At 53.4% G+C, this 24,846-nt stretch overlaps 7 protein-coding genes across 7 annotated transcripts; 3 read left to right on the top strand and 4 right to left on the bottom strand.

Annotated features, from left to right (window-relative positions):
• Positions 1–1,060: 1,060 nt before the first annotated feature.
• Positions 1,061–2,214, bottom strand: A1O3_05346 (alcohol dehydrogenase (NADP+); the record flags this gene model as incomplete). The annotated part of the gene is made up of 2 exons (XM_007735471.1): positions 1,061–2,086; positions 2,140–2,214. 2 exons carry the CDS (start codon positions 2,212–2,214, stop codon positions 1,061–1,063), a joined length of 1,101 nt encoding a protein of 366 aa, XP_007733661.1.
• Positions 2,215–3,297: 1,083 nt separating this feature from the next.
• A1O3_05345 (uncharacterized protein) lies at positions 3,298–5,571 on the bottom strand (the record flags this gene model as incomplete). Its single annotated transcript, XM_007735470.1, has 1 exon — positions 3,298–5,571. One exon carries the CDS (start codon positions 5,569–5,571, stop codon positions 3,298–3,300), a length of 2,274 nt encoding a protein of 757 aa, XP_007733660.1.
• A 1,172-nt stretch (positions 5,572–6,743) lies between these two features.
• On the top strand, positions 6,744–8,093 carry A1O3_05344 (uncharacterized protein; the record flags this gene model as incomplete). Its single annotated transcript, XM_007735469.1, has 1 exon — positions 6,744–8,093. One exon carries the CDS (start codon positions 6,744–6,746, stop codon positions 8,091–8,093), a length of 1,350 nt encoding a protein of 449 aa, XP_007733659.1.
• Positions 8,094–9,439: 1,346 nt separating this feature from the next.
• Positions 9,440–10,854, top strand: A1O3_05343 (uncharacterized protein; the record flags this gene model as incomplete). Its single annotated transcript, XM_007735468.1, has 2 exons — positions 9,440–10,219; positions 10,369–10,854. 2 exons carry the CDS (start codon positions 9,440–9,442, stop codon positions 10,852–10,854), a joined length of 1,266 nt encoding a protein of 421 aa, XP_007733658.1.
• Positions 10,855–12,994: 2,140 nt separating this feature from the next.
• A1O3_05342 (uncharacterized protein) lies at positions 12,995–14,683 on the bottom strand (the record flags this gene model as incomplete). Its single annotated transcript, XM_007735467.1, has 2 exons — positions 12,995–14,489; positions 14,538–14,683. The coding sequence occupies 2 exons, from the start codon at positions 14,681–14,683 to the stop codon at positions 12,995–12,997; spliced, it is 1,641 nt and encodes a 546-aa protein (XP_007733657.1).
• Positions 14,684–17,537: 2,854 nt separating this feature from the next.
• Positions 17,538–19,775, bottom strand: A1O3_05341 (uncharacterized protein; the record flags this gene model as incomplete). Its single annotated transcript, XM_007735466.1, has 1 exon — positions 17,538–19,775. The coding sequence occupies one exon, from the start codon at positions 19,773–19,775 to the stop codon at positions 17,538–17,540; it is 2,238 nt and encodes a 745-aa protein (XP_007733656.1).
• Positions 19,776–22,499: 2,724 nt separating this feature from the next.
• A1O3_05340 (uncharacterized protein) lies at positions 22,500–23,821 on the top strand (the record flags this gene model as incomplete). The annotated part of the gene is made up of 3 exons (XM_007735465.1): positions 22,500–22,688; positions 22,745–22,849; positions 22,931–23,821. 3 exons carry the CDS (start codon positions 22,500–22,502, stop codon positions 23,819–23,821), a joined length of 1,185 nt encoding a protein of 394 aa, XP_007733655.1.
• Between the last annotated feature and the right edge of the window lie 1,025 nt (positions 23,822–24,846).

The raw sequence follows: 24,846 nt of genomic DNA, 5'->3' as shown, positions 1-24,846 counted from the left end.
AAGTTCGGTAGCTTGCTAGAGGCCTGTCGAAGGCTTCGGAAGAGGCAGACGCGACCCTTCTTTCGCGGTTGGACGCCTGGCTCGTCGGCCGTGCCTCTCCACTGCGCCTCCAGGCGCCGGTAACAAGCGTCTCAACGACGACGATCAACCGCCAACCCTCACACCCTCTTCTGAGATTGTCAGAATCGTTGACAGCTGACGGGACTCACAGCGAAACACGGTGGCCCTCCCACTCTTCCTCCATCCTCACCCACGTTCAAGATCCGATGCTTCGACAGCCACGGATCCCTGTCACTTTGAGCACCCCGGGTTGGAATCATCCAGGATGGTTTAGTGCGGGAAGCCCACGGGAGCCAGAGGCCTCAAAAACCTAAGGGGCTAAGGCCGAGGCCAGGACCCAGAGGTTCTTTTAGGCCTTAAGGCCTCCCTAGCTTCAGCCCAGATGATAATACCTGGAAGATCGGAAATAGCAGAGCAACCCCTGGTCAAGAGCACTTTTTATCCGTCCCACAAGCGGACAAGACGCCACCCACTAAACGACACCACCGTTAATGGGGATCATCCCCGGATGGCTTGCATCGTCCAACCAGCCGCCCAAGCGCTTCTGCCGGTGCTTCGAGATGGCTGCGTCCAGTTGTCCGCTTCCCGGCCTCCCGGCTCTGTACTCTGTGCAACGTCCCTCATTGGCGCAGCCAGTCAACAGTTCGCGACGGCAAATGGCTGGGACTGGGTTCCAAGCAAGTGAGCTTTCACGTAAAATAGTTACACGAGGTCAACATGAGTTTGATATCATTGGGAGGAGCATCGAGAATGTATATTTATGAGAACAGGCTCTGGGCCCTCATGTCATATTTGTGGCTTGTCGCCATGCGCCGAAAGCTGGCAGGCAGGCTATAATACAAGATTTGAAGGGGGACGGCACCAAATATGGCCATGCGAGTTTATCTGCGAGTCTTGATATGCTCCACGACAAACCAATTTTGCAGAGACACGATCCGCATAATGCTCCCAGTTCTGCCAACAGTGCTGTGATATGTGAAGTGTCTGGTCCTGTATGCCACTAGTCCCGGGGACCAAAAGCCTTGTCGTAATCCGTCAAAGTAAATCGATAACGCACCTTGTTATCGTGGACTCGGGACACGGCTTCGGCACATCCTGCCTCTGAAATGGGGATTGTCTCGACCATGGGGAAGAGTTTCTTCTCCGCTGCTAGCTTCAACATTGCTAAACATTCAGGTCTGCTACCGATGTGGCTTGCGCCAATCGAGCTCCCATTGGTGGTGAAGGCTTGTGCTTTGAAAGAGGGCAGAGGCTCGTCCGGGAGGCCTACCTGATGGAAGCTGGCGTTGACCTTGCATATGGAGAGGTATTCGGCAATGTCGAAGGTGTGTGTCATGTCGGCGGTGTTGAGGACAAAGTCGAAGGCGAACGCATACTTGTCTGCCCATCCCTTTTCGCTGTTTGTCACAAACTCCTTCGCACCCAGCTTCAGCGCGTCGTCCTTCTTCCTCGGCGAGTGGGAGATGACGGTGACCTCAGCCCCAAGTGCATTCGCCCACATTACCGCAAAGTGTCCTAGCCCGCCCAAACCAACGACAGCCACCTTCTTGCCGGGACCAATTCCTGCCCGCACGAGAGGAGACCAGACCGTCAACCCGGCACAAAGCATGGGCGCGGCGGCTTCTGATGGGATTTCATCGGGGATGGGGAAGGCGAAGTATTCGTGCGCTCGAATGTGCGAGGCATACCCGCCTTGAGTGATGGTTTCGTTGGGATCGGCGTCCTTGGGGTAGGGGGCTCCGTATGTGTCGACCTGATGCGGGCAGTAGTTCTCATTGTCGCTCTTGCATTGAGGGCACTTGAGACAAGCCCAGATCTGAGCGCCAACACCGACACGGTCTCCGACCTTGATACTCTTGACTGCTGGGCCAACCTTGACGGCATGGCCAACCACCTCGTGGCCAACACAGAGCGGCAGAGGAGCATCACCCCAACCGCCGTTGATCGTGTGCACGTCAGATCCGCAAACACCGCAGCACTCGATCTTGATGTCAACGTCGTGGTCTCCGAATTCCTTAGGTTTGAACTGGATGAAGGAGTCAGCGCAGGTAGGAAGGATCTAGGACAGTGCCGACATACTGTCTTCTTCTTGAACTCGGTCCATTTCTTTTGGTCCTCGATCATGAAGCCTTCGAACTCGTCGGGGTACGCCATTGTAGCTGATGTATTCAATGCTTGCGATCTAGCTGTAGCTGTTTGTTCTTGACCAAAAAATAAAATGGCGGGCACAACAAGAGAGACGAACGACCTTTTGAAAATTTAAGTGTCTTGATCAACGACACGCGGGGCCAGATATAATAGTGACGGGTACAGTCGATGCTAGATGGAAGTACGAAGTAATAGTGGGCATAGGGGTGGGATTGCACCTGGGGCTCTGAGGCTAATGGAGGCACGGATTGCGGTCCCGTCACCGTCACCACCTGCAACTGTGGTGACGTACAGTACCAGCAACAGAAGTCTCAAGAGTCATGGACAAGCTCCGCGGAGAGTGGCCTCAGGCCTCTAAGGGCGCAGGGGCCTGAGTCTCCCCTCAGGTTCCGTCTACGAGTACCCTACAAATCCACGGGACGATGCTTTGGTTCCTCTTGGTGCCTCTCTTCTGTTGTCTTCATGACGTAAGTAATAGCAGGCCAGAATACGGAGTACGGATACGGGCACTCCTCATCGCAGCCTTAGCCCCTCGCTCCCTCGCTCTTCTTCATCGACACCTGTGTGCGCACTGGCATCAGACTCACAATACTTGCAGTCAACACCATTCACCTGTACTTCCAGCCTACCAATTATTGTGTAATCTGCTACCAGTACTCGTACACTAATACGATACTAGGTACCTAGGTATCTGGCAGCCCGGGTATTTCACCGATCTTTCCGACCCACCGATGAGCCAGCCAGACGAGGTCTCGAACCAGATCCTAGCCTGCTGCACCGCCACTACCACTACTACGAGTACACTACGTACCTCCACTGGCACCGAACTGCACCCCTGGAACCAATTACCGGAGCCAGTTGGGCCGTCGTATCGTGAATGTCCACACCGGACAAAACACATGCCTCAGGAGCGCAAAGCTAAGCAAGTTTCCGCCAAAGTCCTTCGGGCTATGTTTGCCCCGGTGTGCTTCAGTGTTTGTTTCTGAATTCGGCCCTAAGAGCGAACAAAACAAACATTTATTAATACTCTGTACTGTACGAGTACAGATACAGGACCAGCTGCATGACTTGACCGAAATCAGGTCAAACTCAGTCATCCCCGTCATCCTCGACGTAACTAACAGCCTTTCTCTTCGCCTGTCTTCCCCCAGTCGTTCGCGTGGGTGCCTGCCGCTCGGCCTTTGATACCGGTAGAGGTGGCACAAAGGCCTCTTCTGTATCTGTGAGATCAGCCATCGAAAGCCCAGTCTCGTCCTCGTCCTCGTCATCTTGATTGAAATCAGAGGCCAAGTCGCTGGTGCTGGGTGTGGGAACGGATTTGGCGCTTTTCTTTCCCCGCGTGTTGGTGCTGGCACGAGCGCCCCGGACCGGCTTCTTGCCCTTGGGCACCTCGTACACACTTTTGGCTTGATCATGTTCGAGCTTCGCGACCGAGCTTGGTGCCTCTGTACCAACAGTGGCCGCGGCAGCTTCCTGAGCTGCTTGCCACGCTGCCTTCTCTGCGCGTCTGAGAGCAGCGCGCTGGGCAGTGGTTTTGGCCTTTTCTGGATCGCGGGGTTTGACTTCTCGCTTCTTCGGGCGCAGCCACTCTTCCATCCCGGGCGGCCAGTAGACACGGCCCTCGGGCCCGCCCATGCCTACTTCTGATTCCGGGATGACAAGGGGCGGCAGGGCTTCTTGAGACTCATGTTCACCGTCTTCTTCCTCCTCGGCGTGCGTCTCGTCACTGATCCGAGATCTCTTTTTCGAAGGCTTCTTGGCCTGCTTCGGTGGTTTCCATGCTCTGTTCTCGTCGTTCCGCACATGTGGGATCATGTCGCTGAACGTGTCGAATCCGGACAGTTTGAATGTCCGCATCAGTTCGAACACGGCCTGCTCTTTATCCTTGGCCTCGATCATCAGATCCATGTCGGGTGCGCATGGTGGGAGAGTGGCGACTCGAGGGCTGTGCTTGCGTCGTTGCCGCCCCGTGATCGCTGATGGGAGAGGCTCAGAGTAGTGCATCTTCTGGGTAATGCCTTTCCTGGTCCACGTCATTCTGATCCGGTCGTATAGGTCCATGATGTCCCGTGTGCCCTCGCGGATTTTGTCCGCGTCAAACACGATGTTGTGGTGATGAAAGTCAAGGACAAGCGGAATGTTCAGTTCTTCACACAAAGGCAGAAGGTCGTGCACGCTGTAGCAGACGTCATCGTTTTCGAGCACCAGACGGTCTTTGATGCCTTGCGGCAGTTTGAGGTAGTTCTCCTTGAATCGGGCGATGGTCGCCTCCTTGTCTCCAAACACCCCTCCCATGTGCAAGATCATGACGGCGTCACGGTTCTGTTGCTTGGGAAGATTCAAGAGGTCGAGCAATTCGCAGTGGTACTCAAGATCGCGGATTGAGGCGCTAATGACTTCCTTCCGAGGAGACCCCAATTGCGTGAATTGGCCCGGATGGGTGGTGAGACGGTGACCGAGTTCTGCAGCCACAAGGCCGACTTCTGCCAACGTTGCGGAGGCAAATGGCGCCAGCTTGTAGCCGTACATGTCGTGGCTTGCGAAGGGGAACATCTCAGACGACAGGCGCATGAACTTGATTCCGTATCTGTCGTTCCAACGCAGCATCTTGACAATGTCCCGCGCATTGGCCAGGCCTAGGGCTTCAACATACGCCCGCCCCCGTGCAATATCAGCAGGCTGTTCTTTGTCCGGTCGGTTCTTGGTTGCGTGTTCGGGTTGTGACGGATCCCTCAGGGGATGCCGATGTTCCAGGATTGACGCAATGCGGCATGTGCGTGACGAGAAAACCGGCGGGTTGGAATACCGAAGGTAGGTATTCAGGCAAGCATATCCCAACCGTCCTTTCCAGGGCAGCGGGAGGTAGGAACTGTTCACAGGGGGCGGGCGGGACATGACTTCTTTGAGTTCTTCGGGATTGGCATCGTCATCGTCTTCGACTTCGGGGTCCTCCCTGTTCAAGCTGTCATCTTGCTTCAAGTTGGCTTTGGAAACAGTGGAATGGTTTGGCTGCCCTCCAAGGCTATCAGCGAGCTCAGCAACCCCTGACTCATGTTTCACCGCCATGGCCGACGCCGTTGTCTTTCTCTTCTTACCTACCCTGTGTTCTGGTTCGCCCGGCTGGGCATCTGGCGAGGCTCGCAAGGCTCCTGGTCCATCTTCGATCTTTTCGTTGGTGTTGGGATTGGTGTCGATGTTTGCAGGAGCTGCTTGAGAAGCCCTCCTTGAGCTTGTCCTTCGAGTGGGTGCCGGAGCGGGAGGAATCATGCTGGAGGCCGCCGAGACAACGTTCGTAGGGACAGTCGTCGGTTGTGGGAGATCAGCGCCAACTCCAGGAATAGAACACCTTTTGCGTTTCACCATTGCGCTCAAGGGTAGCAAATCAGTCGGCTGCGACAGAAGAAGACGAACGGGAGGGATCTGGAGGCTGGAGACGTATCTATTGGGAGGACGTCTGTGTGTTTGGAAGGGTGGCAATAGATGCTTGTATGTCACGACGACAGGCCGTAGTCCAGTAGAGAATCTGGTCATTCGGCTCGTGGTGGTAGATTGTCTACACAGAGGCTGCTATGTAGTACTGTGCCCCCTTTCAACAAAGAAAAAGAGTCCAAACGCCACCGCCATCCCTTCATATTGAACATTTGCCTTTGCCTAGGCCTCTGTTCATTCCTTGAGATTCAATTGCAATTCAAGCTGCTGTCACGACGTCATGGACTTTTCAGGCTTGGCACTTTACGCGCTCAGATCCATCGACGCGTCGCTGCAAGGACCCGGAACTCGGACCAGCACCTGCACCACCACCAACACCACTAAAAAGCACCAACTCCCAGCCTAGTAGTACCTATGTACCATTATGGGCCGACAGTTCTCGTCTGCCATTCTTGCCATCAGCTTATCAGCCATATCACGCATCACCGGCACAACCAGCAGCTGCGCCTCCTCTTCGTCCTCCACCGATCATCCGCCGAACGCCGTCCATCTCGGTCCATCTTGTCGCAAGGCCATGCCTGGCGCAGTCGCTATCGATAGCTACCACAGTCTAAAGAGTAGGCTCGATGTCGTTATCTGACTGTGTACTCCGTACTCTGCACAGAGCACACTTCATGTGTACACATGCATGGATACAGAGTAGATGGTCCAGTGGGGAGGGCAAATTAGCGGCCAACCATCCGCCAACTATGATTAATACAGTTCCCCTCCCTCTGCGACAATTGATGCTGTGCCCCTCGGCTCCAATGGCACAAATCAACGAGCCAGTTGTATTCAGGCATAATAACGCTCCTCTTCAATCTTGTTCATATTTAAGACAATACGATGAACTGTGGCAACCAACTCAGACCAGGCCGCCTTTCCTCTCAGACCATTCCTCCACTTGCCGACAAGAGCTTCTCTGTTTACTTCTAAAGACTGCTCAACCTGTCAAGATGCCCTCCGATTGCTGACTCTTGTTTCCTTGGCCATATCGTCAACCATTTCTTCAATTGTCATCGGGCTCTTAATCCGCCGCTCCGCCTCAAATCGCTAACGGTCCAACAATGTCAGTCTTCGAGCGGGTGCGAAGAAGGTTTTCCCGTGCCAAGTCTGCCGCTGGCTTGGAGGATGACGGGCAAGAGGATGATCAATATGCCATTCAGCGGTGGCCGAGCAAAGCTTGCTCACTGACTCCATCGGATGAAGAGCTTGTTTCAAAGCTCGCATTTACTCCAGACACCGTAATTATCGAACGTGCACCACGACCGCAAGCCCCCTCCATTGGCACTCACCGATCTGAAAGAACGGTCTTCAACAATGTTGAGTCTGGCTTTCTCGCGTTGCCGACGGAGCTACTCATGTTCCTTCAACCCTACCTGACGCCTAGCAGTGAGGTTGCTTTGCGTCACAGCTGCTCCCGGTTCTTCCATCTCTACAGCACACCGTCCTTCGTGCTGGCCGGCAAAGAGTTATTTGACTTTCTGTGCATGACCGAACGTGACCAAGATCCAACCAGTTTGGATAGGCTGGTGTGCGGGAAGTGCCAGGAATTGCATACCCGGACCACCTTCCCGGCGTCCGAGATCAGGCAGGAAGCTACAGCTCGAGACTGCAGACAAGTTTGGCTTTGTGCTCACCGGACCCTCGGCTATGAGAAGACGATCCGCGGCATCAAGGCAGGGGTCGAGTCACCATTTCGCGTCGAGACCCTGGAGCCTTGTCCGCGCTGTAGAGACTCGATTCGCAACAGATCTGTGGCGGACCGACCGGAAAAGGGAACCTCGGCCATGGATTTGGAAGATCCAAAGGCAGAGTCACTTTTGATCTCTAAGATTGCTCTCCTGCAGGCTCCTTCACCACTGTACAACACCCGAACCAGTGGTGGCAGTGGTATGTATAAGGAGGTCTTTCAGGTCAAGGACGTTGCGGCAGCTCTTCAAACCATTGACTTCCGACTGTGCCCGCATCTGAAGCTGGGCGACCCCTATATCCTGAGCAAGTTCTGCAGAGCCTGTACCAATACTCAGCGTCTCCCGCCAAGGGTCAGGGGCCCGCCCTGCATCAACGAAAACAAACGGGAGTTTGGAGACAGTAGAGAAGGCACCAAGTGTAAAGGCAGGTGTTATACTCGAGGTTGTAAGACGCAATTCATGTTTCAGACTCGAGAAAGCTTCTCGCCCGATGCTTCCGGGCGACGCCAGGTCTGGTTGATCATCGTGGTCTATCGTTGGCTTGGTCCGCTCCTAAGCGCTGGTCGAGATATCACTTGGAGCAATCACTCTGTCGACCATAGGGAGCGGAAAGAAATGCGTCTCAAATGGGCCGAGTGGGAAAGAGCAAGTCGAGCGGGACGACCGTGTATGCCCAACTGGGGTATCTGCCTCCTTCACCCGGAGGACTCGACTTTGCGCTGACGACAATTGCGAGAGATTTTTTTACATACTATATGGCGAAGGTGATTATTGAGTTGTGTTGGACGGGCAACGCTGGGGCTACCCCGGCGGCCTCCTGAGCCCTTTTCACGTCCCGTGCACCTCAACGAAATTCTCTGATGGGCCAGATCAACAATGGGGGTTCACTCCTCCAGATAATACGTCGATACTCGTGTCGTCCATTGGCAATGCATTGGATACTGCCATACCACTTCTAGGCCGGAGCAAGGGCAAATAGGCCTTCTCCCAATAGAGTGCCTTCCTCAAAGACTTACGCAACACAAGCAGAATCGGACATGGTAGCAGAGAGGACGCGGAGGCCAAAAGATGCCCTGTGCGCGGTTAGTTGCCCCGGCGAGCTCTGATGAGGCGTTGGCAGGCTAGGTGGAGTCCTTCGGGATCCCCCATCAACTGTTATGCTCATTTTTTCTCTTCTATACGTCCATTCAACAGAATGGCTGGAGTATGACGAGCCCAGCAAAGCATGACTCGTGGTTGTTGAAAATAAGACTCGCATTACTAACATCCATCGAGACAAGCCTGAAATGCGGAGATGGCGACAGGGAGCCACAGGCACTTACATAACAGGTATTCAAGATTCAAGCTTTGGTGGCTGAGATTAGCGAGTTCATCACCCAGACCGAGAACATTTTAGGGCGGAATTGTTCAGCCCAACCCCTGAATGTCAAGGCCAAAGGAAGGCTGAGAATGGTCAGATACATACAGAGGACATGTCAACCGGCGGCTGACCGTCCACAAGTTTCCGCGTGGGTCATGACGGCTTAGCCACCTCCGCCCGGGCCAGCTTCAGGCCCCGAAGTATATTGTACAGCCTGCGGTCAACACCAGCACCACCTCTCGGCCTTGTATCCAGATCAACGGATGGACGTTGGGCACGCATTGTTCTCATGTGCGCCCGCCGCCTTGAAGATCGAGGCGGGAGCGGCGTGGCCTGAAGTGGCTATCCAGCAGCTTGTTGCTGTCGACAGAGTGATAGAAAAGAAGCATCCTGTCACCATATCTCGGCAGACTGGACACTGTCCTCATCCTTCAGACCTTCACAAATTCCAACCGTCTCATCACTCTCCGCAAGCACATTCAGATCACATTCCCCGGGCAGGTTGCTGCTCGTATCACTTCATCTCAACCGAGACGAACAGAGCCTCCCGAACTATTTCATTGCCTCTCATACCACAGTCCACTACCTCCTTTCCGATCCATCATACACACTACACATCTTTACCTAACGCACTATGCCCAACCTACTCCCAAATTCCCTCCTCCTCACATCCCTTTTGATATGGCTTCCAGTGTGCATTCAAGCCCACATGCAATTGAGTTGGCCTTACCCTCTGCGAAGTCCCCTTGATCCCGATGTCCCCTACTATGACAAAGACTATTCCATGACATCTCCCCTCCTTGCTGACGGCTCTGACTTCTCATGCAAACACTATCAGCAGAACTACACCGATACTAACGTGACCAAAGCAACCTATGTGGCAGGCGGGACTTACGACATGTGGGTGAATGGGACAGCCACCCACGACGGAGGTTCTTGTCAACTCTCGCTGTCGTATGACAATGGAGTTACCTTCAAAGTCATCAAGTCGATCATTGGCGGGTGTCCCCTACCCAGGACCTACAGCTTTACGGTTCCCAGCTACGCACCATCCTCGGACACGGCTCTCTTCTCCTGGACCTGGTTCAACCTGGTGGGCAACCGCGAGATGTATCAGAACTGTGCCCGGGTCCAGATCGTCAGCAACCCGGCTCAGAAGTATCGACGGACCCCCTTCAAGCGACAAGCTTCCATCGACGACCTTCCGGACATCTTCACCTGCAACATTGGCAATGACTGTCAGACCATCGAGGGCGCAGAGATTGTATTTCCCAACCCGGGTAGCGATGTGGTCTACGGTCAGGACGAAATCACTGCAGCTGCTGGACCAGGCTATACAATCTCGGGGAGTACGACAAGCTCAACTTCAGACTCGACAAGCGCAGTTACAAGCGCTTCCGCCGGACTCACAGACTCGCCTGCCACCACTTCTACTCTAGGACTCACGACCGAAGCGACGACTACGACTGGGACTGGGCCAGGCATTTTCGTGCCATCCTCTACCACGCAAACCCCTGACTCAGGATCAGATACAACCACCACTGCCGAATCGACCTCTGAAACTGGATCCTCGGACCCTGGTGGAATATTAATTACTATCACAGGAAGCATTACTGATTTAACTACTATCCCGGCTAGCACGGCAATGGCTACGGTGACATCGATGGAGCCCTCGACAACAACCACCGGCCTTACATCGACGTTGTCGTTGTCATCAACATCGTCGGAGGTGACAAGCATGCCAACCACCTTTGTCACCCTCACCTCTACGATTTCTTCATCTTCATCTTCACTCACGCCAACTTCATACTCCACCACGACTACGTCTACATTTTCGTCCACCTCTACCTCTTCTACGTCTACGGCCACAGATACGGATACGGATACGGCTACGGATACAGCTACGTCTACAGCTGCGTCTACAGCTGCGTCAACAGCTACAGCTACGCCTACCTCTACATATACTCCAACATCTACCCTTACATCCACATTCACGACCACAAGCACAAGCACGTTGACCTATACGTCCGTATCCACCTTCACCTCTACATCTACATCCACGTCCACGTCCGCACCCACGTCCACGTCGGCACCAACAACGTCCTGCGTCCCAGGTACTTTTGAATGCAACTCTCTCACCACGTTCTCACAGTGCGTGAGCACCTCGTCTTCGTCCACCACGTTCACCTACATGGGCTCTGTGGCCGCGGGGATGCAGTGCGTCAACGGGCAAATCATCCGTCAGAACGCCGGAGCTTGTACGCCGTCCGGCAGTTTATTCTGTAAGGGCGAGAACGCATTCTACCTGTGTGACCAAGGCGGGTTGATTGATATGGGGCCCGTGGCACCAGGGACGGCGTGTCGGAATGGAGAGATTGGATTTGCCTGAGCCGAGCCGAGCTCTCGCCTTGGTGCAATCTACCGAGTACACCTTTGCTCCTGCTCTTCGCGCATTCCTCTCCTCGCTTTAATGGACGCGGAGTGGAGGGAGACGTATTGGACCTGCGTTGCGTGGCATTTTGTTGCATTGCCTTGTTCCAGCACTGCTCTGCTCTGCGCCGAAACGAAACGAAACAAGACGAGAACAAGACCCCTATTCAGGCAATGGCGTTGGCGTTGTCGTTGGCATTGGCATTGGCGTTCAGGATTTCCATGAATATCTATCAGCATTGGAATTGGGACTGAAACGAAGGACGGGATACACAAAAGGATTCTTGTTTTGGGAAGGACGGGAAAGGAAAAAGCGAAAACGGAAAAGGTAAGGAACGCAAAGGTAAGGAAGAAGAGAAACATTTCGCGCGAACCACGCCCGCCACCATTCGATGCGATGCGATGCGATGCCACAGTCGTGATTCAGAAACGACCCGAAAAGCATCCTGCCACCGACCGACCGACCGACGGCTCACGGAATCGAACCGAGACGACGAATTGCGACCGCGACCTCGACCGCGACCGAACCATTGACTGACTGATCGGAGATAGAACCCAGTACTTACACACACACGAGAGTGTGACTGGGACTGGGACTGAAAGGAGGAAAGGTAGATGGAGCAAGACAAAGACGAATATGGATGTGGATGGAGATGGAGATGAAGAGGGAAATTCATCAACAGACTAATTGAAATATGAATGAATGAATGGAACGAGTCGAGTGGTTTTGTTGGTGATAATGGCCGTACGTGTCCAGAGATGGATAATTAGGGGAGGAATGGGTTTGTACTATTTAGATAATTAATAAAATCAATATCCTACCCAATCCTCCGTACCCCGTACACATCTCTGTTCTATCGGTCGCGGCCCTCTCCTTTTCTCGTTCTTCTTTCCTCCTTCCTCTTCCTCTTACAAAGATTGATCACGCTCCCTCCTTCCCATTGACACGTAACAGTACATACATAGCCTTGTCCAGCAGCCAGCATGCTTACCAGATCAATCTATCATATAACACTTATATTCATAATGACGAGGTGGTGTATGCACACATATCCGTATACTGTATTCCTGTATGCCGTAGAGAGTACGGATACATACTCCGCACTGAGCAGATACTTGGTATTTCTCGACTATTCAATACCTAGCTAGGTACCCAAGTCTACGGGCATCTGATTGTGACAGCACCAGGTATCTGATCCATCACCACGATACTCCCATTGCCTGGCCGTCATACAACTCGGCCCTCCCACTCTCTGCTGGCCGTCGGTTTCTGCTGGCCGTCCGGGACTGATCCCTGTTGTCTCTTCTCTCCCGCTCTCGGCTGGGTGTCAAGCGAGTCCTGCCAGCTTGTCATAGTTCGTCCTGCGCACCCATGAATTGCAGCATGGAATGTGGATGCCATCCATCTCCTGGCGTCTGGACCGAGCTTGTTTTCTCCTCCTTTTCTTTCTTCCACCACACCAGACCGAACGAATGCATTTGCAAACTCCCTGTCTAAACAAAACCACCTTGTGAATCGCCACTGCTGGAGCAAATCTGTACAAAAGGGTATCAAACGAAGCATAAAAGGTATAGCAAAATAGCCAACAACGATCCAATTCGGTTTCGTGTCGATGCATCCAGGTCCAGACCTTGTCGACGAGATATGACCTCGAGGATATCCTCAAATTCAAGGTTGAGTCCGTTTCGTCAAAGGCGGTGCTTGGAATATGATATTAGTGGTATTATCGAGTACTCTGCCTTGATCGGTCTGTGGGCATAAATCCGAAACTCCCGTGCTAAGTGCATGTCGTCGTAATCAAATGTCAGCGGGGTGACCAAACTGAACAACGACTCATGTCAGTGGTGGACCGCCTGACCCGCCCTCTGTAGAAGTGTCACCCTCTACCGTTTTCTTCCACGCTTCAGGCAAACAGACGCAGACAAGAGGGAAGGCCTTGATCTCTCCGGTCGGTGAGGGCGTTTCTTCACGCGTGGCGCTCCCGTTGGAGACACCACTGTCTCGTTGCGCCTTATGTTTGCCATCGTAGTCTTCGGCACGCTCGTTAAGCCGCACTCCAGTGGCCCAACCATCATCCCAAATACCAACCACCTTGAGCATGTCTCCTCTTTCGAGTTCGAACTCATCCCCGGCACGAGGCTGATAGGCCCATAGGACGGCCACCCGGTCTCCAGGATGGATATCGTCATTGGAGTAGTAGTCTTTGAAAAAGGGCAATTGCTCTGACTGTCCACTGGCGACGCCTTCGGGCGATGAGTAGTCTCCCGGGGAACTGCTCTGTTGCGAGCCATTACCGGGGGATCCATCGTGTTTAACGACCCCGGCAACACCCCCGAGCTTTTCGTGGGACCCTGGACTGTCGCCGTAAGGATCGGTATGAGATGTGTAGTTTCGTGGCCCGATTCCAGGTGGACCCATCATGACGCCGGGCTGATCGTCCTGAAGAGCAGACATGCGAGCAACACGTCCACCTGGGAGGACTTCATACCCCTGTTCTGTCATGGGTTGATTGTAGGCAGACGAGGACACTCCTCGCCTCTGTGGAGATGGCTGATTCAGTAGACTGCCAGCTTTGCTGTCGTTACGCCGACGCCGGAGGCACACAATGGCAAGGACAATGAGGGCGAGTAGAAGAAGGAATCCCAAGACGGATCCGACGACAATGCCGGCGATTGCACCGCCGCTAAGGCCGTGGTGTCCTCCAGAACCGGCTGCTTCCGCCGTAGGTTTGCCTGTGGCCGAGGTGGTAGGACTGGCTGTAGAAGAGAAGAGATTTGCGATGGTTGAGAAAACAGGAAGAGTGACGTCCTGGCAACGGCCAGTAGTATTAGAGGTGAAGCAGCACGAGTCGGTACCATTCTCGGTGCTCGCTCGACAGAAATTGCAGAGGCCCATCAAGTTGCCGCCGAACCCGCAGTCGAGAGGCTCATTCGATTCGCCGCTGATACAGCTTCCACTTATAGAATTGGCCGGTAAGGCGCAGTTGGTAAAGTCTGCTCGAAGTTGGTCTGCATAGTCATCGTCCCGACCCTTGCACAAGTCGCTCGCAACGATCTGCTCTTCGCTAACAGCCAAGTCGGCACAGGAATCGGCGCAAAGGGGTGTAGCATCTTCGTTGGATAACCCACACGGCCTCCGAGAATTCTGTACGATCCCATTACATAGGAAGCTGGTTGTATAGCGGGCATAGTAATCTGAAGAGTTGCCCAGCTTCACGTTGTCACAGCCAAATATGTCGGTATACTTGGATTGGACGTATTGTTGCGAGACATACTGACTTAACTGGGTGTCGAAGTCTTTGGTATTTGAGACATATGCAAGAAAAGGGCTGCTCCAGTCAGTATTCTGTCAATCATATATCTCTAACACGGCTTACTATAAATCAACCAAGGTCTGGTCGGTGGAAACCGAGGAAGAATTGAATGCTGGACAAGTCTTGGAGCCCGCCAGAGATATGCAGCTTTGCGCAAGGACGGTGGGAGCCACGAGGGCCAATGCGCTCAAAGACTGCAGTTTGGTCATGTTCGAATTTTATAAGACGTCGGTTGGTGAATCAATCGTGTGAGAGTGCTTGATCAACTAGGGCTCCCCAGTTGTGATATCCAAGATGTATCCGACTCTTCCAAGCTCATGCTGAACTCATCTTCTCCCAGCCCCTGGTGTCTGCCGTCGCGGTTGATCCAGCTGCCACGCGGTGACTGAGTGCCCACAAGCCTGGTGGCAGGTATTCAGGGTCAATGAGCTTTGACCGTCTCCAGCGGTCCGGGTCCAAGGCCAAAGCGCTGTTTGGGCGCCCGAGAATCGACGGTATGGGGGTGGGCCGGGGATGGCCAAACGAGAGAGAAGGTCGATATAAAAGTGAGCAAACGAGCGACTGGTAGTTAGAGCAGGAATGGACTGATGCTCCAGACAAGGGACCTGGAGAGGCGATTGAGCTTGGAAACAAGACAAGCTTGAGGTAGAGTCGCGAAGGGAAAGGTAGAGATCGAACAAGGTCGCAGGGTGTGATTGGGGAGGCGAGACGCGATGGCAGGTGCAGACTGCGACTGCACAAGCGAGACAGCAGCAGCTGGGTTCTGGGTTCTGGGTTCTGGGTTCACACAAAGAGACTGTCAGAGGTGAAGAGGCGAGCTTCTGCTTTCAAACAACGCCAGGGCAGGACGGACAGCAACAAGCACGTCGACCAGGTGAGAGAGGCCGCTGTCGCCGGGCGAGTACAGCCATCATCAAGCAGCGATGGGCCGGCAGGGGGAACAGGGCCGATCCGGGCATGGCTCACAGAGTCGCAGTCTACACCACTAACCAGCACAGGTCAAGTGGCGGTCTTAAAAGACCCGGGGCACGCCCGGCAAAGCCTAGCAGCGCCTAGCAGCCTCCAAGCGGACCGCCTAAGGAAGCCTAAGGAAGCCTCATTGCGCCAACCATCCCTGTTCCTCACGGTTCCTCTCAACTCTCCAATTTCAACGACTCGCTTCACAGCTGATGCTCCGTCTCACGCCCCAGTCAGTTGGGCTCCGGGTTTGTGTCTTGAAACATCCGAAATCATTTTTGCATGAACCTGTCAATGGCACAAACAGCTCCCTTCAGCCTCTTCTGTAGGCAATCTCGAAGACTCGACTCGAGCCTAGATACTGCACGGGTCTGAAGGGAGAAACCTGCCACCTCTTACTCCTCCGTCCTCCATCCTCCATTGTGCCTCTTTAGACCTCCTTCGATCGCAACCGTGTCTGCTGCATCCACGCGAGACCTGCGGCAGCCGGATTGAGCATGATCAACATCCAAGATTCACACAGTGCAGGGTGGAGAGCATTGCTCGAAGGAGATTGCATGGCGCCGCAGCCACACACGCCAACGAGCATCTAGTTATGTTAGTGAGCGGCTGGTCTATCCTGGTCAATCATGGTGGTTTGTGCTACTACTGGCCAGTTATCTCATGCCTCTCTCGCTTCTGTTCGCTTGCATCCATGCCCACAATGGCAGTCCTCCTACCCCAAGCTCCCCTTCAAACAGGCCGACCAGTCTTTTCCCTCCGCCCGACCACTTCTGGCCCAAAAGTCGACATGTAAACGTCGACAGCCAGCCGTTTGACTCTCCAGATCTAACCGAACATCGTCATCCCAGCAAGCCGTCTTGCAAACTCTAAAGGCATACTCCGTAGATGGCACCGATCATCGTCAAACGCCACTCGATCTGCAATCATGGCCTGTGCCGTTCTGCACGTTGATGTAATAGCGGCAGACTCTGGAACAAGTGAACCTAGGTGCTTGAGATCTGATTGCTCAAGACTGTGCTTCGGGGCTAGAAAAGCAAAGACAATCGCTCTGGATTTCAGCCGTCATGCGGTCTTCTCGGTGGTCTCGGATATATTTGAAAGACATCCTTCACCATGCGGCGCTTGTTGAAAGACAGAATGTGCGGACTTGCATCATTATCCTTAGTTCCGGACAGCAACCCCGTTGGGATGATATGATCGGAAGAGCTTCCATGGCTTCTGAACAGAGACATCGCCTCTTGCTGACGGCTTGGTAGACGAGAGGCACCATGGCACGGGCTTAGGGCTTAGCAAATGGGTTATCATTGGTTTCCCGCCTGTTTGGTCAAAGTACGTATATATCCCATTCCTTCCCAGACTACAAGGCTACCACCGAAAGGGGTTACACAGGCCCAGGCAGGAACGAAGTTAATGTGTATGTTTGTCTTTTCGTTTTGTATGCTAATCTCGCATGATGCTTTTCGCATCGGGGGTATCATAGAAGTTCATGTCCTTGGGTGGAAAACACCCCAATCCGCATCCCATCAAAACCGTAGACCCGTAAACATCATCCTGCACCATTTGAGATGCTACTGTATAACCCACCTATCACCACCATGAACACCTTGCTATTCCCTTTCCTTTCCCGTTTCCCAATCACCGTGGTGAGACCAAATACCCAGTATACCCGCACACGTACCCAATCCTGCTCGAGTGCTGAAAAGGAGAACAGACGGCCTGGTGAAACGCCGAATTGAACCATGAAATGCGAAACCGAACTGAGCCGCTTGCTTGTGGAGAATTGATCGACAGAATACGCTCATATCGCTTGTTTTCGAGAATTGAAGAAAAGACGTGGAGAAGGAAGAGGACTGCTTCGAGTCACTCGCTCGCTTAGGAGAGACAATTGCTATGACTGTATGCCGGAAGGAAACATGCTGGAGGTGAATCCGGTCTTGGAGGAGAGTTGCTGATGTCGCTTGCTTGCTTGCTTTGGAAGAGAGAGATGATGGATCATGGAGCCGGCCGCTTTGGTGGTCGAAGTGGCTCGAGGTAGAGTTGGCTCGTGGCAGAAGAGAGTCGCTTCTTTGGATTGCTTGCCAGTACGTATAGGCATAGGCTCGCCTAGGGTGCGATGGCCGTCCGGCATCGCAACGGCGAGGCCTTTCCAGTCAACAGGCCCATGACTTTGACGAGTCCTCTCTTCAGCCACTGTCTCGACTTCCCCTTTGGCGTGGCTGTGTTGTTGCCGCTTTGTATTGGGAAAGACGCGGGCACTGAGTGCGCCGACGTGGGTGCGAGTGCTTCGAACCCGGCGGCACCAGAGAAGTCGGGCCACTGGTCGTATCCGCTTCCCCAGCCAGCCGAGTATGTTGCGGCCTCTGCCATGTGCCGGCGGAGGCTGGCCAGCGCGGACACGGGTGGGGCTTGATATAGGATCTCTGGCTGGGCGGGGGACAGTGGCATGGCCTCGGAGATCGCTTCTGGACCTGCCGCAGGCGCCGGTACGGTTTCCTCGTTGATTGAGGGTCGAATGAAGGTATTGTCGCTGTCGAGATCGACGATGGTGCCGACTATCTCCACCTCATCCTCCTCGTTACTGGCAGGATCTGCCTCGTGCGAGTCTTGAGACTTCGTTTCGGCAGACTCCAGCGAGGCTACCGAGGTGGCCGAAGAGCTTGTGTCAAAGGCGGAGAAAGATGTAGATGGCGATCTTGTTTCTGACGATACACTTTCCAGAGCCACGGACGACGCAGGCGACAACGGCTCGTCTTCTTCTCCCTCTTCCACATCATCGATGTCGTCGGCCCAATTCGCGCTTCCCAGTGGGCCGAGTGCTTCCAATCGCCGGATCCATGCCTCGCGGTCGGGACGGGAAGCTTCTGATGGGCATGACGGTTCGTCTTGGGCGGTAGTACTTGGCTCTGGCAAGCTGGGTGCCTTTGTTTCGGCGGTCTCTGTTGAGCTCGCCAACTCTGCCTCCTCGTCTTCGATGTCATCCGCCCAGTTTGAGCTTCCCAGTGGGCCGAGCTCCTCCAGTCGCCGGAGCCATGCCTCACGTTCGGAACTTGCAGCCTCCACCATCGGTGCTGGCTCGTCCTCCTCTTCGTCCCAGTCCCCGCTTCCCAGAGGGAATGCTGCCAGGCGACGGTGAAATTCCTCGCGAGACAGAGGGACTGGTGCGACAATGGCGGCAGCAGTAGGAGTCTCAATGTCCTGGCCCGCATCGCAGGCCGGCTGCTTTTCGTGTTGGGAGTGTTGCGCATTCACAGAGGGGAACACGATGACCTCCTCGAGGTCACTGGACGATACACAGGACAACTCAAGTCTTGACTTCACTGGCCCTCTTGCGATTCGGGACTGCAACGCAGCTTTGCGGGCCTTGTCAATGGCGAGCTTTTCTTCGGTACCAGCGCTGAGTATCGCCCTGCTGGTTGGGAAGCCTTCGGCGCAACCGTTGATGATGGTGTGACCCCTCTGGTATTTGTCCGTTGCGAGAGGATCGAGCAGTGGCAGGTCGTCTTCCTGAGACCACTGGTCGTATAACCACCAGCCATTGCCAGTGTACAGCTTGTCGCAATGCCCCATCACTGCGTTTTCCAGTTCTGTCCCGCGCATCGCGTCAAGGATCTCTGGGTCGCCAGTGTACCTCACTGGATCCAGGAAACGAGAGGCCCACGAGACTGTGATTGGGATGCGGAGGTCTCTCGCATCTGTCATCGCAAGGTGTTTCGACGACGACTTGAGCACGGCGATCGTCGTCGCTGGCTTCGTTGCCGACTTGCTGTAGACGCGATGGTTGAAGAAGCTGAAATGGTGGATACATGAGCCCTCCATTTCTTCAATGGTGTACTCCTCGTACTGAGTCCATCGTTCATACCACTCGATCAAATGACTCTGTCTGTTGTTCTGAGTCCACAGTGCCGAAGTTTCTGGACGACGCGGCGTTGACAGGGGGTATCTTTCAGGGCAACGGATAGCACAGAAGGGCTCCGGCACTGTATCATCGCGATTGTCAATGGTGCGAAAGTGAAACCCATGTGGGTACAGGCCGGCTTCGTGCTGTTCTTGGCTGAAAAAGGCTCCTCTGGAGATATCGAAGGCGTACTCGGCGTCGAAATCTTCGTTGGCCTCGAAGTCGAAGGGGCACGGGAGCGGTGATACATTGATGAAGTCGCCAGTCAGAGGGTTTAGCACTGATAGTCGAGGTTCATCGGCGAGAGAGGCCATGAACTGTGGATCATAGTACACAAACGAGGCGACGACGGGCTCCTGGACTTGAAAATGCGGAAGCTCGGACTGTTCCATGACGTACTCCTGACTGCCAGGTACGAATTCGGGAGCAGTGACACTGAAACCCATGTTGTCGTCTAAGTGTGGATGCCCCTGATGCCCTAGGATGATATCACCAGCGTGATATTCCACGGCGGTTGCCGTTCAAGGTCCAATTCTGGATAGTAAGTCTAGACTGGATGCTGGGCGATCCGCGTATGAGATATCCTCTGATACAAGGTGACCTGAACAAGTCTGTCTGCGACGTGTTGGAGGAGTGGTAAGAAGGAAGAGGAGATGGTCTCTGAGGCAGGTCGATGTGAACAAGTCTGTCTGCGACGTGTTCGAATAACGGTAATCAGGAAGAGAAGACAAGATGATTTGGTCGAGACTGTGTGAGAGGTGTTCAAGTGGTGGTAAGAAGGAAGAGGAGAAATCTCGTCGAAAGAAGAGGTTTTTGAGGGTAATGGGGGAGATCAAAGGTCCTCTGAGGTATAAGAGCGTGCCTGCTGATGACCAGAGAGATAATCTTCTAGGTCCTCGGATGTCTTATTGGGTACCGTTGAAGAATTTGGTGATGGAGTGGATTCGAAGTGGGTATGGAGTAGGCTGGTATCCAGTCAGACGAGCCTTTGTCGACGCCTTTTCGCGAAGCGCAGCCTTATGCTGTTGGGGTTTGCAAGTCTGGAGGGTTCAGAAGCTGCTGGAGTGTGGAACTGCACGAAAACTTAGATCGAGAAGCCGACGGTTCGTGAGAGTGGTGGTGGGCTTTTCGTAGATGATTTGATGGTGAGAGTGAGAGAGGGTTCGAATAAATACCGCGTCCTGTGAACTAAGAGCTACATCACTGACCTTCACTGACAGAAACGCGACCTCTGAGGCGGTGCATCATTCACACACCCGCGCGTCGATGTCGCTGTTGCCAGGGCACATGTGAAAGGGGGCTGGCGAATGATGCAGTGAATACGAGACATCATGGACTCGATATTCAATTTGCTGCAGCCGCTTCGGATGAGACTGCCAATGTGACCTAATACAGTCATTTCCTTGCAGCACTTCTCTGCAATTTGTCGAATTGGTAACATGATGGCGTTAAGGGAGAAGGCCTAGGAAGATTGCTCTTCGGTATACACGTCCATACGGCCTCGCTGGCATTGGGTGTCTGTTAAAGCAAGCACACAATGAAACTTCATGTCCGTTAATGTCTGCGTCGTCTCAGTCTCTCTCAAGGGGAATATCCGTTTTCAAGGTGTTCCTTGTTTGATCTTACCGTCAAGCGCGTGCCAGTTGAGCTGTTCCGCTCCATCCAAGGCTGATGATTCAGAACATCCACATAATTTTATACATATGTTCGCCTGACGATCGACACCTATATGTATATGCCTGTGTATATACATATGTGCTTTGATATATGGAATTCCTGTGCCGAAGGACCCATGACTTGGCCGATGAGAGTTGCTTGCAAGGCAAACACCGTGTGCGTGGTCTGAAAGAGAGACATCTTGTGTGCAAATCTTCCATGTTGAAAGCATACAGATTCGAGGTTCGAAACAAAATCTCTTCTGTCCACTTCTTTGGAGACATACAAGGCTCATTCGCCATCAACCACACGGCCACGATAGCCAAAGAGGAAAGCAAGATGGCATCGGCTTCGACGTCCGGGCCAAGCTGAATAGTCAGTTAGGCTGCGCGCTCGCCATGTTGCAGCTTCTGGCACTTGATGTGGCGTGGCATCTCAAACATGAGGCCAACACAATCTGCTCTGGCAGAAAAAGAATCTGAAGTGCCATCGTCGCGGTCGTTAGAGCTGGCCAATCAGACCCATCATATTACAGCCAATCAATATGTGCACAACTTAGTCAGCAAAGCATGGATACCACGTGATGCCACGTGATACGGACCTGGTAGACAATATGGATACGGTGGGCAATAACATCAACCTACCTAGGTAATATTCATCTACAACTCGGGACTCGTCTGTCCACCTCGACATCCCCGGAGCTCACGCCCGTCCCACTATTGAGTCGAGCTTGGGCGTCATCCTCGGGCCTTGGACCACGAGATTTGACTGATGGCGGGTTTGACTGTACGACCAGACTTGCGGGAAGTTGCATGAGTGACAGATCGACTACACAGGTCTATTCCATGCTCGAGTCTTTGTGCTTCAATCCCAACTGCCATCGATATGGACTGTTCAATCTCCGACCATCCCAGTTCTGCGTTTGATCCGTCGCCTCTTGGACCTACATGGACCTTCTAAGTTCTCGACATGTGGACGCTTTGCGAGCATGGCAGCAGGACACAGTTTAATCATGTCTTCACAAGCAAGCACGCTCGCATCTCCTAGAGCGCCGCAGCCAGGTGGTTGTCTTGTTGTCCTCCACAGTAGAGCGGCCATCCCGGGGCGAGGCAAAACACATGTGCGCTCCTCATGCGGCTGCCCTGGAACTCTGCAGGGCAAATGAAGCATGATAGGCATGGTTGCCCAGCTAGACGTCCCTGGCTTTGCTACCCATTCTCCGCGATGAGGTCTCAAGTCAATGAGATTCTCTAGGTGGGTGCCAAAATTGGCGGAAATGGTGAGCTCAGAGAGAAGTGTTTTGATTGTGTCTTCATCGTCAAATTTCTCCTGGCTCCGACTCCCGTCCCCTTTCCCGTTGCGGCCCATGCCTTGTTCAACCGTTGGCCTCCAAAAAGTTGTCCTCTTCGTTTGGGCAGAGGAATATATCAATAGCAGCGAGCATCCTCAAGGACGACCAGATTCTCCTGTTTCAAGAACAAACCTGTCCGAGTTATCCTAGCCCGTATCTTAGCATGGCCACGGACGATTGTGCCTATTGTCCTGTCGAACATCTCGGCTTGGGAGGACGTGGCGCGCACCTGGTGATACCTTCAATTCTCGCACCGATCTTATCATGTCTGGTGGTGGCGAATCGAGTCTACTGGCGCCTGAACTTGGTGGGTAGTCTCGGCCTTGACGATCTATCGACGATATTGGCAATGGTAAGCCAAAAAACCTCCTGTCAGCGCCTGTCTGGGAGAAACTGATGCTGTGGCAGACCTTCTTGTTTGCTCAATGCGGTGCATCCATTGCCGCAGTCAACTTTGGATATGGTAGACCTGTGGACACCCTGAACCAGCACCAGGCCTCCCAGGCCCTGGAGGTGAGTCGTGGCGTCCACTTCCTTCTGTGTCTCTTCAAACTAACGCATATGGTGGGAGTCTAGTGTTTCTTCCTCCTACAGATCTTCTACAAGCTCACCATCAATTGCACCAAACTCTCCATACTCTTCCTATACCTCCGCATCTTCACCGATCGTATGTGGTTTGTCCAAGCTTGTAGGGGAATGATCCTCTTCATCCTCTGCGCCTGCCTATGCTTCACTGCTGCTACAATTTTTCAATGCAGTCCCCTACAGCGGGCCTGGGAGCGTTGGAACTCCGAAGGCACCTGCGTCAACCTATACGCTCTTTGGTATAGCAACGCCATCTACAACATTCTGACGGACCTCATCATTGTCCTGATGGTGCCGCCTGTGATCTTCACCCTGAAGTTGCCAATCCGCCAGAAGCTAGCGTTGACCTGCATTTTCGGTCTAGGCACCATCGTCTGCGTTGCCTCTATTTCTCGATTAACTACATTATACTCCTCGGCGTACGGGAGCGACCTGACGGCAGGATCACTGGTCTCGACCATCTGGACAACAGTCGAGGCTGGTCTCGGCGTAATTTGCGCCAATCTACCAATGCTACGGACACCTCTTCAACGTTGTTTTCCCAGACTCTTCCCGATCAGACCAAGCAACAGCCATACTCCACACACCACCCAGTCTCAGCCAAGCGGTGTATGCAGTGCTGGTCCTCCAGTGGCTCCGAGGATCTATGCTCCGCCATATGTTGCAACCCGAGGTACACACCCAGACCAGGCTCCTCAGCCTGCAGCTCCATTTAGTCAGCGAGTCAACCATATATCAACCGCAGCTCAAGAGACCTGGGGAGCCTCTCTCATCAACAACACTATTGACTACAGTGACGTCAACTACGAAGCTCAGGATCTTCATTTCTTTGATAGAGCTGTTGAGTTAGACCCGAGCACTCATGTGGACTGGTATTCCAGTCCGCTCAAAGTCTGGTGAAGGGGAATAAGCGAATAACCAAGTCGCGTGCTAGCTGGCATGCTCTCACAGGAGGCAGACCGCTCCACAGGCTATGACTAGGTGAAGAGATTTCTTGTCATGGCTGGTTGATTGCCATCGTGGACAGGGATTGTGGGGCTATTGGGTAAATCACTCTGGCCTGTAGGTTGTCTCGAAATTTGGCCAGCACAGAGCTTGTGAAAGAGATACTTGGATACATGGTCAACTTTCTCTTATTGATCCCAGCACTTGAGATTGATCTAATATACGACGGCTTCTCATCTACCTTGTACCGTGTGCAGTCATTGTCCACTGTTGTTAGAAGCTGTGAAGCAGCCTAGTGAATCACATGAGACATTTTGACCATGCTTCTCGTTATGATTCCGCTCGATCATCTCATGTTGAATTGTCACTGGGATGCCCAGCCTAGGTTCCATCGAGCGCATAGCAGGTTCGGATCTGGTTGGATGTCGCGGCAACGATTAGGCGGCTTCATGTCATCTGCGCCCTGCATATCATTGCATAGGTGGTTAATTAGCTAAGTAGTTTGTAATTAGAGGAAAGACAAGCGTAGTCGACAGCCAGAGTCAGTGAGATGCAATGGTATGTCTAAAAGCGGCATGAATTTTACAACTCAAGCAGTTAGCCTCGCCAAGGCTCGGAGCTTTCTCTTCTGTGAGGAAGGATGAAGTCGTGTTCAAGGGGAGCTCTCGACACCGGACTCACTCCTTCAACAGCTTCACCAGTTGCCCGCAACCCAATTGAACACTTTTGAGGACACTGTATGATATCCAACTACCTAGAGGCACGCGGAAAAGTGACTGACAGCACTGACTAGCTCAAAATGTCGTTCGTCATCCGCCGAGCACTATCAACCCTGGTTCCGCCAAAGGTAATGCATTAATGCTAGATTGCCCTTTATATACACAAGCTGACATTCGATAACAGGTCGCCAACCCAGAGGTACGTCCAAGTGTCCGATATGCCCTATTCCCCGACGGTATCATTGCGCTCGAAGGCCGAAG

The sequence above is a fragment of the Capronia epimyces genome, assembly GCF_000585565.1.
Source record: "Capronia epimyces CBS 606.96 chromosome Unknown aczIQ-supercont1.4, whole genome shotgun sequence".
NCBI classification, from domain to species: Eukaryota; Fungi; Ascomycota; class Eurotiomycetes; order Chaetothyriales; family Herpotrichiellaceae; genus Capronia; species Capronia epimyces.
The sequence above is the reverse complement of the archived record's forward strand: the minus strand, read 5'-3'. Positions and strand labels throughout refer to the sequence as shown.